Below are 14,571 nucleotides of genomic sequence, written 5' to 3'. Positions count from 1 at the left end.
GTCTCAGCTGGTTAAATAGATGAGGATTAGGCAAAAATGTCAAGGAAGGGTCAGAATTGGATCACATGTCCAGCCAAATAGGAGGGCAGAGCAAGGGAAGTATGGCTCTCAGTTTAGGAGTGCTATGAGATGACGAGATCATAGATTTACATGTGTGGGACCTTAAATGTCATCTACCTATTACAGCCTATTCCTTTTATAGATATGAGAAAATGGAAGCCTCCAAAGATAATAAAATGTCTCATATCATGAACAAGTTACTTACTGACATAACAAGAATGAGGACCAGCTTGTTCCATTTCACAATGCAGAGAGACCTTTCCCTTCAACCTGTTTGAAGAAAAGAGATAGGAAGATAGAGTGGGGCAGGGAGTGAAGAAGAGGGGAGCCGAGTTGTATTATGTCTATGAAAAGGGAGTCAGGGAAGAGAAATGGGTGCCACAGAGGAAGAACATATAGGAAAATATTTCTCCCCTAAGTCATTCTGGAAACCATAGGGAAAGCCCTGTCCCTATTGTTCAATATGCTATAAGCAAGGTTGTAAAGAATATGGAGAAATGAAGAACAAGAAAATAAAGGAAGGGAACTTAATCCTGGTGTAGACAAGGAGATGCCAAATTTGGAGAAAAGTAATTCCCTGCTAAGGAGTTAAATGTTCATTCTAGGCACTGGAAAATCATTATTTTTTTAGTACAGAAGGGAGGTAGGAATAACTTAAGGAGAAGAGCATGTCAGACTAGATGAGAAGAAATCAAGCCCACACTATTAGCTTGCTTCTCTACCAGGCATAAGAACCTTTGAGAATCTTTCTAATGGGTGGTTGGACTGGGAAAGTGTCTCTCCTCTATTTCCCTGAGATATATAAAGCATCTAAAGGGAAATGGGAGTCTGTGGGAAGTGTCATGTCATGGAGAAAAACAACCAATTGGAAACTACGAAGCTTCAGATAATTGTTATAGACCAGAGTCTGGGAGTTGTCTACTTCTTTCTTGTCATCACCATGGATACCGAGCTCTTCTACTACGTGGCCTTTTATCTCCTGGGAGCAGGTTAGTCTTGAGCACAAGTGGGAAATCTTTGTCTTGGATTTACCATAACTGGCTCCACACTTTAAACTTTTAGGTGAAGTCTACCAATTACTGTCTCTTATTCCACAGGCCCTGCAGATGCTGGAGTCTCCCAAATCCCAAGAAGCCTGGTCACAAAGAGAAAAGAAAATGTAGTTCTGAGTTGTGACCCAATCAAAGGACATAGTTATGTTTATTGGTATCAACAGCTTCCAGGACAAGAATTGAAGTTTTTGGAATATCGTGATAATAAACAAGTCATAGAGAGTTCAGGAATGTATGGGGATCGATTCATTACTGATTGGCCCAGTGGTGCACTCTGCAACCTGAAAATCCATCCTGTTGAAATAGAGGATTCAGCTTTGTATTTCTGTGCCAGCAGCTTAACCACAGCGCTGCAAACTTATCATTCTCTGTATACAAATCTTCCCTGGCTTATGAAACAGAACAGTGTGGACTGGGGATGTGAATGGGGAGTAATCCTTAAGAAATAATTCTAAGTATCCAAGCTAGGGCTACTGGGTCCCAGGGAAGATAATGAATGGGAAGCTGAGGAAATGAGAAGATTCAGAATTCAGTAGACTGCTAGGCATGGAGGTAGAGGACCTTTAATAACAAAATCATATTTTTTAGAATTAGAAAGAATATTAGCAATCAGATAGTCCAACCCTCTCTTTTTACATATCAGTAAACTGAGGCTCTGAGAGATGAAATGATTGACTTAATACCAGTTGGATAGTAAGTTTGCAAGCTAAGATTTGAACTTTGGCCTTAAAGCTTTTAAAAAGTTCAATACAGGCACTGCTATAAGTATATTTATCAACACAAAAACATAATCCTAGTGGCCACTAAATTTGATTTCCATTCTCCTCAAGCAGAAAGATGTTGGTCAGGTTAGGTTCCACAGAAAGGGGTTCATAAGAATGTGATGGGACAAGAGTCAAAGTTTCACCAAAATGGTACCAGTGATAGAGGAAAGATGCTACTCTTTCTTTCAACCTGGGATAAGAGAACTACCAGGAGCGCTGTGACAAATTATTAGGACATCCTTTATTAATCCCACCAAGAGACTTTGAGTTTCTCCTTATGGTGAGAGTCTTTTTTTAAGAGTCTTCTGTTAACTCCTTTTGTCTCCTTCTAGTAGTTTGATAGGAACATATACATTCTCCCGCTATTGTTACAGAAAGCATTAACAGCTATAAAGAAATATCTAAGCTAACATCCTAAAAGGATTCTATTGCAATCATCCCTAAAGAACACTGAGTGGTTCTTTCATCTAGATATTTGGATCCTGCCTTTGAACCCTTATTCTCCTGAAGTGTTTTGGTCTGTTGTAAATGACTAGAGTTATAGAAACTACAATTCTCTACATACATTAGGATTATGAAACCGAGGCACTTTAGTTCATGTTTGTTGTTGTTTTTAGGCTTTTCAGTCAAGTCTGACTCTGTGATTTCATGGACAATGTCCATTGGGTTTTCTTAGCAAAGATACAGGAGTGGTTTGCTGTTTCCTTTTCCAATGTGTCATCATTTTTATAAAAGAAGAACTGAGGCAAATAGGGATTCTATGACTTACTCAGGGTCACACAACTAGTAAGTGTCTAAGCCCAATTTTTTAATTAGATCTTCCTGACTCCAGACCCCATTCTCTATCTACTGCACCAGTTAGTTGCCATAGCTCTTGAGAGGAGATTTACCTGAAGAAAGTTCCTATACATATTATTCATATAACATTGAGTATATCAATTCACCAATCTGAGTTTTCTCAATGAGACAGAAAGTCCCAGAAAGTATCATCCTCAAATGCCTGAAACCATGACATCCAAGCAAGCAGACACTTCTCTTTTGCTTCTATCTACCAGAGTAAAGGCTATCTATTCCTGGGTGACTTCCTGTTGTGGGCACAGTCTATTGACAGTTCTCTACCTCAGACAAGAGACATGGCACCTTTGGTGATTTATTGGCTTTGTTTTCCACATGGGGGCAGTAAAACATTTCCAAATGAACTGTCTCACTATTTCAAAATCCTTATATTTCTGTTTTCTCAAATCACATGTAATTTATAGCTAAAAGAACTATCAGAGATCATCTAATACAACTCTTAAATTTTACAGCTGACAAAACTGAAGCCTAGACTTTTAGAGGCACAACCTCTTGATTTCAAATAGTCTTCTCTACACTATTCCAATAGATATTTGTGTATCTCATCCTTCAGAGACTCCCAAGAGGACCCGTCTGGCTAAACAATCATTTTTCTTGGTCAAAGCACAAATCACTTTTATTTCACTTGATGTCCAATTCCTGCAGGTTTAAACTTCAGTAAAGGCATCTCTTTGTGAAGCAGATTTTCTTATATTGTTTGCCAATAAGTAAGGAAAGGCAAGAGATTCCTTTATATTCCTTCTCTTAGTTCTGTCTACGGGACTGCCATTGCTTTGAGTTCTGGGATTTCATAAGATATCTTTGTCAATCAGTCAAGCATTTGTTGTAGTCACTGCATGAAGTGCTGGGGATAAAAATTTCTTAAATGATATATTTGAATGCAAGTATTTTACATGTTATCAGGGGAAACAAACTAAATTAATACAAAGTCATAACAAAGTCGGCACTAAGCAACTTGAGGGAATCAGCTGAAAGGTTTAGAGGAAAATGGCAAATAACTTCAATTACTTAGGAGATATCATATACAGGAAGATTACATGTGCATGTGCTTGCATGCTTGGACACAAAGTAGAAGAAGAAGCAATAGGTTGAAACTGAGGAGATGTAGCTTGATTGCTGAAGATTGAGGACTGGGTGGGGTGTGGAAAGGGTCTGCTTCAAATACTCTCTCAAACTGGTGACCTTGGGCAAAAGTAACTTTTTCATTCTGGGCCTGACTTTCCTTTTCTATAAAAGGGATGGTGGTGGTGATGGTGGTAGTGACGGTTCTCTTGGATTAGATAACATTGAAGGTATTTTTAGGGTATGAATCCCAAACTGTTGAATACGGAGAAGAGGCAGAGACAATGATGCTTTTGACATACTCTGCTTGGTTGAGTCAAGAATTTCATTCCCCAACACAAGGGCCCTGAGTTGGTAGGATGATCTGTTCTTGCCTTTGTCAGGATTAAATTCTTCTTCTTGGTAGCCATTCTCTTGAGTACAGGTGAGGTTTGTGTCACCGGGAAATTCCCAACTTGGGCTTGCCAAACAGAGGCATGAACCCTCTTCTCTGCCATAGCTCTCAGGTTCTCTTTCCTTCCATAAACATTACTAATTCTAAGAAAGCTGAGTTGCTCAAGCACCTAGTCACAGAGATGAGATAGGTAATGGTGCTGAAATGTGACCTCTCATTTCTGGATATCTTTATCCCTCCTGCTATTACTAGACCAAAGGAAAGCAAAGAGTCTGGAATTTGTCTCTGGAACATTAGAGCTCTAAATGACATTGGATTGTCCCAGAATCTATTCTTGTTTGAATTTCTTGAAGGATCATGCTCTATACTGGGATTTAATAAAAAGAGTTGGAGGTGTTCACAGTAAATATCTATGTCAACAACCTAGTCACTGTCCTAAGGAGTCACTCTGTAGAGGAGTCCTTATTTTCCTTCCCTCTTTCCTAAACTCTCTATAGCCCCACACAGATTTCCACCCTGGAGGGAAAATGGGGTTCAACTTACAGTCCCTCCCAACTTCTAAACAGGAATAGTACTTTCACCATTAACTCTTCATTTCCAGAGTATAAAAAGTAGATGGAAATGTTATGATAAGTGTTCTCTGAGAGTGCTTATAGACAACTTAGGATGGTAGGGGGAGCTCCAAGACTTAAGTCAAGAATAGAAATGATCAGATGATTATTGTCTTATTGCAATGCATTACTTTGTAAACATATGGTCTGCATTCAGAGGTCTAAATTTGGCCAATTAGGCATATTGGAACTTTACTATGAGAATATAATAGTTTTTGGTTCTTTTTCTCTGATATGGTTGAAAGACCATTATCTTTCCTCATATTAGCTCTCTACAACAAAGTCTCAGTTCATTTTCCTTAATGCAACTAAAACTGTCTCCTGCAGATATGAGAATCTTTCATCAAATGGTGTTTATTTCATAAATACTTGGGAAAGGCACAATACTAGAAGTTTTAAAGCTTGAATAGAAAAGAGTAGTTAGGGAATCCAACTGTGTTTATTTAGAATAATTATATTAGGAGATATCTCTCTCAGTCCCATCAAAAAATAATGCTTTACTAAACCAGCTAAAAATAAATATTAAAGATTACTAACACTACAAGAATTTTGAAGGCACAGTCTATGTCATATTTTATCTTCGTATCCACCATTTCTTAAAAAGTATTTGTTAGAAGTGATTGGGTTAAATTAAAAAAAGGGAATTTTTGTCAAATAAAATCTATATACACATAAATATATATTTAAATATATATAATTAATTTAGGTTCCATATTTATATTAAAAACATTTTTCTGCTCACAATTAGGTGCTTTACTATTCACTAAAGTTTAATTACTTCATCATTTTTCCATTAACCATTTTAGAGAACATTTTCAATCCTTTTCCTCCCATATTTGCCTAAAACCCCATTAAGCCCAAGAGACATTATTTGAAATAAGTATTTGTTATTTATTTCATTAGGACTCTCAACTTTTTCCTTGTTTCATTTTTTTTTAACCCTTGTACTTCGGTGTATTGTCTCATAGATGGAAGAGTGGTAAGGGTAGGCAATGGGGGTCAAGTGACTTGCCCAGGGTCACACAGCTGGGAAGTGGCTGAGGCCGGGTTTGAACCTAGGACCTCCTGTCTCTAGGCCTGACTCTCACTCCACTGAGCTACCCAGCTGCCCCCGCTTGTTTCATTTTTGAAGGGATACCTAGAATCTTTCTGTAAATAAATATGTGATCAAAAATAATGATTTAGAAAAGCAATATCAACAGGGTGAATCAGAAACACTCAGGCATTCTGCTAAGCACTAGAAAGGGGGTTAAAGAATGTCATCAGCTGAGGGTTAGTGAAAATGCTTAGGACTCATATATTTAAACAAACAAGAGACCAGAAGCTGACAGGACTGATGTTTCCCTACCTTGTTCCATATACTCTGCATACTCCATTCTGGAGGTGTTTTTTATAACAGTGGGTATTGACATAGAAAGTGACATCAAAGACAGACCATACCTATTGAGACGAGGTGATCTCAGATTCCAGAGCTGGTGAGATGAACCATTTTTGCCTTGTTCCTGACATGGGCATCAGATTTCTTCATTGGGTTTCCATGTTCCTACTGGGAGCAGGTAAGGTCTGAGGCTACTGGAAATCTTATACTTGTCATTAGCTATAATTTCTCCTCACTATACTTCTATCTCCTTTGCATGCAGTACTTACAGATTCTGGGGTCATCCAGGTTCCCAAACAGCTTATCACAGAAACAAGACAGCAAGTGACACTAGCATGTCACCCCATTTTTGGACACATGGAACTCTACTGGTACCGACAGATCACAGGGAAGGGAATAGAGCAGCTGGCATATCTCCAGGAAAACAATGTTATTGACAACACTGGATTGCCCAAAGATCAATTCTCAGTTGAATGGACTGAATCATCACCCTCAACTCTGAAGATTCAATCCACAGAATTCAATCACTCTGCTACATATCTCTGCGCCAGCAGCCCAACCACAGCCCTGCAAAACCATTTTCTCTCTATACACAAATGTCTTGTTTCTAACTCCATGCTCTTTCCTAAGTCTGTGCAGGGTTCCTCTCAGCTCCTCTCTCCCTAGGGGAGGAAGTGGAATTGTAGCTTCAGCTGTTCCTCTCCGCAACCCCCTCATTCTCAACCTCTTGCAGAGGGAGGTAGAGCATTAACTCTTAAAGAGCTTCCTCATCTGTAAAATGAGGGAGGTGGTCTGTTTCAGGGCAACCAAGGTGCTGACCAGCTTTGTATATCTGATGCCATGAAAACTTTGGATCATTGTTCACAAAAGGAAGAGTGAGCTTTTGAGCATTGAGATTATGGATTGCCCTGGGAGGTGTGGCACAACCAGATCCTAGTATTTATTAACATCTAAAGGCTATTAATATTTATTGGTGATGAGTCTTAAAGAACATGCCCTCTTGTATCCTCTCTCCTAATCTGCCTTTCCATCCTAACCTCTTTACAGTTATTAATGACACATTCTACTAAATAATAAATGCCCATCACAATGCTTGCAACTACAGTTAGGAAGGGGGAGTCTATTTTGGACCCCAATTGGCAAATTTAGAAGATGCCTGATGACACTGTCCATGGCTTTGCCCATCTAACCCACCTTTATGCCATTGGCAACATGAGGTACTTATTCCTCTTTACCTGTTAAGGAACCTAGTTAGGCTTCTTAGGATCATACCCCAAGTAAGATTATAATATTTCAACCCCTCCTTCCATTTGCTTTCCCAGTCACTGCTATCTGCCCTAGTTCAGTAAAAGGTCTGATTATAGCCATTGGGATAATTCAATTAACAAATAATATTTAAGTGCCTGCTATAAACAAGGGAGAGGTAGTTTGGCACCCCCGTAGATAAAGTACCAGGTCTAGAATCAGGAAGACTCATCTTTGTGAGTTTGAACCTGGTCCCCAGAAACTTCCTAGCTGTGTGACCATAAGCCTCAGTTTCCTCATCTGTAAAATGAGCTTGAGGAGGAAATGGCAAACCACTTCAGTATCTCTGCCAAGAAAACCCAAAAGGGGTCATTAAGAATCAGGCATGACTTAAACGACTGACAACAACAGTAGCAACAACAAAATTAAAGATTATTATAGTATAAGTACTTTGAAGGCACAGACTATGTCATAATTTATCTTTATATCTCCAGGACTTTGAATAAAAGAATCCCTTAAAAATATTTGTAGGATGCAATTGTATTAAATTGGAAAAAGGTGAGTGCAGGGCTCCTCTCAGCTTTCCCTTCCCTCAGGAAGGAAGTGGGATTTTACCTTTAACTGTCCCCACCACCCTCATCCTCTTGTAGAGGGAGATAGAGCATTAATTCATCAAGAGTTTCCTCATCTGTAAAATGAGGAAGTTGTTCTGTTATAAGGCAACCAAAGTACTGAATAGCTTTGTATCTCTGATGCCATGAAATCTTTGGTTCATTGTCCACAAAAGGGAGAGGGAGCTTTTGGGTGTTATGATTATGTATTGCCCTTGCAGGAGTGGCACAACCAGATCCTAGTATTTATCAACACCTAAAGGCTTTATTGGTGATGAGTCTTAAAGAACATGCCCTCCTGTATCATCTCTCCTACTCTGCCCCTCCATCCTAATCTTTTCATTTATTTATTTGTTTGTTTGTTTTTAAACCTTTTACTTCTGTGTATTGGCTCCTTGGTGGAAAAGTGGTAAGGGTGGGCCACGGGGATCAAGTGACTTGCCCAGGGTCACACAGCTGGGAAGTGTCTGAGGCCGGATTTGAACCTAGGACCTTCCTTCTCTAGGGCTGATTCTCAATCCACTGAGCTACCCAGCTGCCCCCTATCTTAATCTCTTTGGACACAGTAATTCATGACTCATTCTCAGGTCGATCTTCCTTAATGTTATTAAATAATAAATGCCCATCACAATGTCCAGAATCACAGTTAGGGAGGGGTGACTATCTTTGACCCTGACTGGCAAATTTAGAAGATGACTGACAACACTACCCTTGGCTTTTCCCATTTGACAAACATGACTTAAATGACTGATAGCAACAGCAAATAGGCTAAATATAAACATTAAAGATTATTATAAGCACTTTGAAGGCTTAGACTATGTCATATTTTATTTTTGTATCCACAGGATTTTGGATGAAAGAGTCTTTTAAAGAATATTTTTTGAATGCAACTGTATTCAATTGAAAAAGGTGATCTTTGTATAATGAGTTAAAGATAAACACTATAACTAATTTAGCTCTCTATTTATATATCTTTATAAATTCCAAAGCATTTTTCTGATTACAGTTATCTTACTGTTCATTAACCAAAGTTTAAATGCTTTTCCATTTTCCATTAATCACATTATTATTTTACCTTATGGTTTAGAATATATACTATGTATAGGTTCCAAGGCAGAAGAGTGGTAAGGGGTAGGCAACTGGGTTTAAATGACTTTTTCAGGATCACACAGAGGTCAGATTTGAACCCATCACTTCCCATATCCAGGCCTGGCTCTCATTCCACTGAATCACTTAAATGCCCCCATTAATTACTTTAAAGATGAATACTTTTCAACCTTTTCTCCAATATTTGCCTACAATCCTGTTGAAATCAAGAGACAATGCTCCTTGATTTCTGAAGTTATTGTCTATAGCATCCTTCATAGTACCTGTGGTCAGAACTCCCAGCTTCTTCCAAACTTAACTACTGATGAGACACTCACAAGCTTTCTATCATATATGTAAATACATGAAAAAACCTCATAAATTCAAAGAGATTTAGAAGGGCAATATCAACTGAGTGAATCAGGAATAGTAAGACATTGTGCTAAGCCCTGGGGAGGCTCTCAAAGGACAAGGCATCAGTTGAGACTTGATGAGGTGCTTAGGACTTCTTAAATATTTATACAAACATAGAGCCTAGAGATTGATGCCATCTATGTCAGTAAAGTGACTAAAGTTTCTCTACCTTGCTCATAGAGTGTTGTAATGACTAGAATGGGTGGTTGCCAAAATTGTAATTAACCCTTAAGTTGCAAAACTGTTAACAGCTAGATTTATTTTTAGAAAAAGAAAATAAGAGAGAAACAGTGAAAGGAGGTGAAGAATTTCCTAGCCTAATAATCCAGAGCCTAACAACTCAGTATCTGTCTCAAATCTCAGCCTCAGAAAACAACAACCCCCAACCCTCAGCTTCCTGCTGGGTTTCATCTTATAAATCCTTACTACACTCACTAGTTCTCTTACATCACTCCCCAGGAACCAAGCACAATTCCTCAATTAGTCTAGCACCACCCAGGGGGACAGTGCCTGTGGGATCAATCCCTGGTTGCTAACTGACCCAAATTCAAAACAAACGGAAGGGAAGTCTAAATCTCTGATTGATCAAATCAAAACACAAATGCTCTTCTCACAATCCCCCTGTGATTCTTTTGGGAGACGAACATTTTGAAATCTCCTCAATTGAGGGTCTTGGGAGATTAACATGCCTAGTCTCCCCAATGAATCATTTCAAATAACCAATGTATATCTCTAGGGATTCTCCCACTAAAAGTGTATAAAACATTGCCCTTTCTAAGGAGAAATTACAACAACCTGGGAACAAGAGGGAAATAAAAAAGAAAGAAAACAAAAACAATAATTAATAGATACATTAAAAAAAGCCAATTAGAGGGCAGTCCCCTTTAGCATAAGAGTTTATATTCAGAATAAATGTGTTCAACCCCCTTCAGTTTAGTTCATTCTGGATCTCTTGATGCAGTGTGTGGTTTCCACAACCATCTCCATGGCACCCTCTACAAAAGATTAGTCTTCCCAAATCAAGGCACTGGTGAGTCTCTTCTAAAATTCCTCCAAAAGATTTCAAACTCTGGATTTTAGGACAACCATCATACAGTGTGCATGCTCTTCACTTGAAGGAAGTCCATGCTTATAAGACCGTGGGTGTTGATACAGATGATGACATAAGCCACACCATGTCTATGAAGACCGAGGTGATCTCAGATCTCTACTTCCAGTCACCAGAGCCCTGAGATGGTGAGAAGATCAATTCCTGCTTTGTCACTAATATGGGCATCATTTTCCTTCACTGGGTTTCCATTTTTCTCCTGGGAGGAGGTAAGGCTTAAGGCCACAGAAAATCCTGTACTAACCAGTTCCACATTTTTCTCTCATTATGTCTCTATCTCCTCTGCATGCAGGACTTACAGATGCTGGAGTCACCCAGTTACCCAAACATCTTATCACAGAAACAAGACAAGAAGTAACACTGACATGTGACCCCATTTCTGGACATGTTGCTCTCTATTGGTACCAACAGATCACAGGAAAGGGAATAGAAATGCTGGTATATTTCCAGAATAACAAGGTTCTTGATGACACTAGATTGCCTAAAGAAAGATTCTTAGTTGAATGGCTTAAAGCATCACCATCAACCCTGAAGATTCAATCCACAGAACTTGGAGACTCTGCTGTGTATCTCTGTGCCAGCAGCTCCACCACAGCTCTACAGAATCAGCTCCTCTCTGTACACAAATCTCTTTCTTCTCCTTTCACACTCTTCCCAAGCCCTGAGCAGAGGCACTCCAAGCTCCTCCCTTCCTAGAGAAGGAAGTGGGATTACAGTTTTATCTGTTCCCTCCTCACCTCTTGCAGAGTGAGTTATAGCATTAACCCCTTTAAAAAAAGCATTAAATCTTAAAGGGTTTCTCTACCTGTAAAATGAGAGAGGTAGCTTGGTACATGTTAAGCAAGGTGTTGATCAGCTCTAGATTTCTGATCCCATGAAAATTTTGCATCATTTTCCATAAAAAAACAGTGAGCTTTTAGGTGATGAGATTATGGATTACCCTGTCAGGGGTGTCACAACTAGTACTTCATATTTATTAACACCCAAAGGCTAAAGTCTTTTAATTTGTGATAAGTCTTAAAGTACATGTCTTCATGTATCCTCACTCTCTCCTACTCTACCCCTCCATCCTAATCTCTTTACACGAAGTTATTCATAAACCTACTCAGGTTTATCTTATTGAATAAATCTTCCCCCAAAATAAATGTCCATTACCACCTGGAGAGCCACAGTTAGGGAGGAATGACTCTATCTTTGACCGAGGGTAGGAAATTTAGAAGATGCCTGACAACACTGCCTATAGATTTTCGCCATCTGGTCCACCTCAGTATTATTAACAAGAATGGTATTTACTTCTCTTTACCAGTTTAGGAACCTGGTTAAGCTTCCTCCTCCTCAGGGCTAAACCTCAGGTAAACCTACAACCTCTCCTCATTTGCTCCTCCAGACACTTCTACCTGCCCTAGGTTCAGTAAAAGGTCTGACTATGCTCACTAATATTATCCAATTAACAAATCATAATTAAGAGCAGGCTACTAAAAAGGGAGAGGTGGCTAGGTTCCTCAATAACTAATGTGCTGAATTTGAAGCCAGAAAGACCCATCTTCCTGAGTTCAAATCTGGTTTAACACTTCTTTGCCCTGTAACCCCGTTTGCCTCAATTTCCTCATTGGTAAAATGAGCTGGAGAAGGAAATGTGAAACCACTCCAGTTTCACTGCCAAAAAATCCCAAAAGAGGTCATTAAGAGTAGGATATGACTGAAACAATTGTGACCTAAATTAATTATATAGAAATTTATGGATGTGTGTTTATCTTTAAATTTTATTCTACAAGATTCACTGAAGTAATCAACTCCTTAAAATCTAGAATAAATCAAAAGGAAAGTGAGGCACAAAAATATATTGAAGAAAACAACTTCCCAAAGAATAGAATTGACCAAATGGAAATGGAGGCCAAAAAAGAAATCTGGAGAAAACTCTTTAAAGAGCTGGATTAGCTAAATGTAAAGGGAAATGCAAATACTTAAGAAAGAAAATACAAATTGGAACTGGACAAATAGAAGATAATGAAACCATAAGAAAGCAGGAAACAATAAAACTAAATTTAAAAAATAGAAGAAAATCTAAAATATCTCACTGGAAAAATGAACAACATGGAAAATAGATCCAGAAGACGTAATTTAAGAATCATTGGAATACCTGAAAGTCATGATCAAAAAAGAGCCTGAACACCATATTATAAGAAATTATCCAGGAAAACTGCCCTGATATCCTTGAAGAAGAAGGAAAAATAGAAATAAATGGAATTCACCAATCACCTCCTGAAAGATACCCCAAAATAAAGTACCCTGGGACTACTGTAGCCAAATTCCAGAACTCCCAGGAAAAGGAAAAAGTACCAGAAGCTGCTAAAAGAAAACAATGCAAATATCAAGGAGCCATAGTCAGGATTAAATAGGACATATTAACTACTACATGATATTCTGAAAGGCAAAGAATCTAGGACTGCAACGTAGAATTATATATCTAGCAAAACTGAGCATAACCTTCAGAGGAAAAAAAATAAGTTTAATGAGGTAGAGAATTTTCAAAGCTTCTTGACCAAAAAACCAGAGCTGGAAAGAAAATTTGAGGAGCAAATTTAATACTCAAGAGGTTTAAAAAAAATAAAGTGAAAATTTAAGGGTTTTTTATGAGATTGAACTGAGTCAATTCATACCTGGGAAGATGATAATTGAAATAATTAAGATATCTATGATATTTGAGAAAGGTAAGGTATTTAAAGTATGCAAGATGCCTAAAGTACCTAAGATATTTGATCACTATGTCACTATTAGAGCAATGGAAGGAAATATACATAGAAAGAAGGAATGAAGCTAAATTAAAAGGGCTAATATTAAAAGACAAGGAAAAGAGAAAATATATAAATATATTTTTAAAATGAAGGAGAATCACATGGGTAGATGAGAAAAACAGGGATAGAAGGATATATAGACTACCTCTAAATAAGAGGTATATATGTGGCTAAATCAGTGGTGGAGAAGTTGGGGCAGGGCAAGGGAATGGCTATAATTGAATCTTACTTTCATCTGAACTAGCTCAAAGCAGGAATAACACTTACATTTAGTCAACTATAGAAATCTACCTCATATGTAGGAGAGTAGGGAGAATAAAGGAGGTCAGGGGGAATGGAGAGAAAAGAGGGCAAATTGAGGGAGGCAAATGTCAAAAACAAAATATCTGTGAACAGGAAAGGTTAAAAGGAGAAGAAGAAATGGGGGAAAATAAGATAGAGGGACACACAATTAGTAATCATAACGATGAATGTGAATGGGATGAACTCATCTATAAAACAGAAATGAATAGCAGAGAGACAGTGAAATGAAAGACAGATCATGCCTATTGAAATCAGGAAACCTCAGATGTCTACTTCCAAATACCAGAGCCCAGAGCTGATGAGAATCTTGCTTTGACCCTGACATGCGTGTCAGAATCTTTCACTGGTTTCCATTTTTCTTCTGGAAGCAGTTAAGGCCTGAGACTACTGGAAATCCCTTCTTGTTAGTCACTGGGTCCTTCTATCTCTTTTCACACAGGACTTATAGTTACTGGGGTCATCTAGCTCCTCAAACAGCTTAACACAGAAACAAGAGAGGCAGTGACACTAACAGATAATCCTATTTTGGGACATATAGTACTCTACTGGTACTGGCAGATGACAAGGAAAGGAATAGAACAGCTGGTATATCTTCAGAGCAACAAGGCTTTTGATTTCACTGAATTGCCCAAAGATTGATTCTTAGTGGAATGGCTTAAAGCAACACCCTCAACTCTGAGGATCCAACACACAGAACTTAGGGACTCTGCTATTTTTCTCTGTGCTAGCAGCCCAACTACAATTTTGCACAAGCATCTCTTCTCTGTACACAAACCTCCTTCTACTCCCTCCAACTTCTTCTATAAGCCTATTAGGGTTTCTCCCCTCCCCTT

At 38.5% G+C, this 14,571-nt stretch overlaps 1 gene segment (V, D, J or C); it reads left to right on the top strand.

Moving 5' to 3' along the window:
* LOC123249460 overlaps positions 1-14,571 on the top strand; it is a 232,614-nt gene that overhangs the window by 26,358 nt on the left and 191,685 nt on the right. The window contains 1 exon segment of the C gene segment in view: positions 5,776-5,801. Coding sequence covers positions 5,776-5,801 — 26 coding nt within the window.

This window comes from Gracilinanus agilis, chromosome 5, assembly GCF_016433145.1.
Source record: "Gracilinanus agilis isolate LMUSP501 chromosome 5, AgileGrace, whole genome shotgun sequence".
NCBI lineage: Eukaryota > Metazoa > Chordata > Mammalia > Didelphimorphia > Didelphidae > Gracilinanus > Gracilinanus agilis.
The sequence above is the reverse complement of the archived record's forward strand: the minus strand, read 5'-3'. Positions and strand labels throughout refer to the sequence as shown.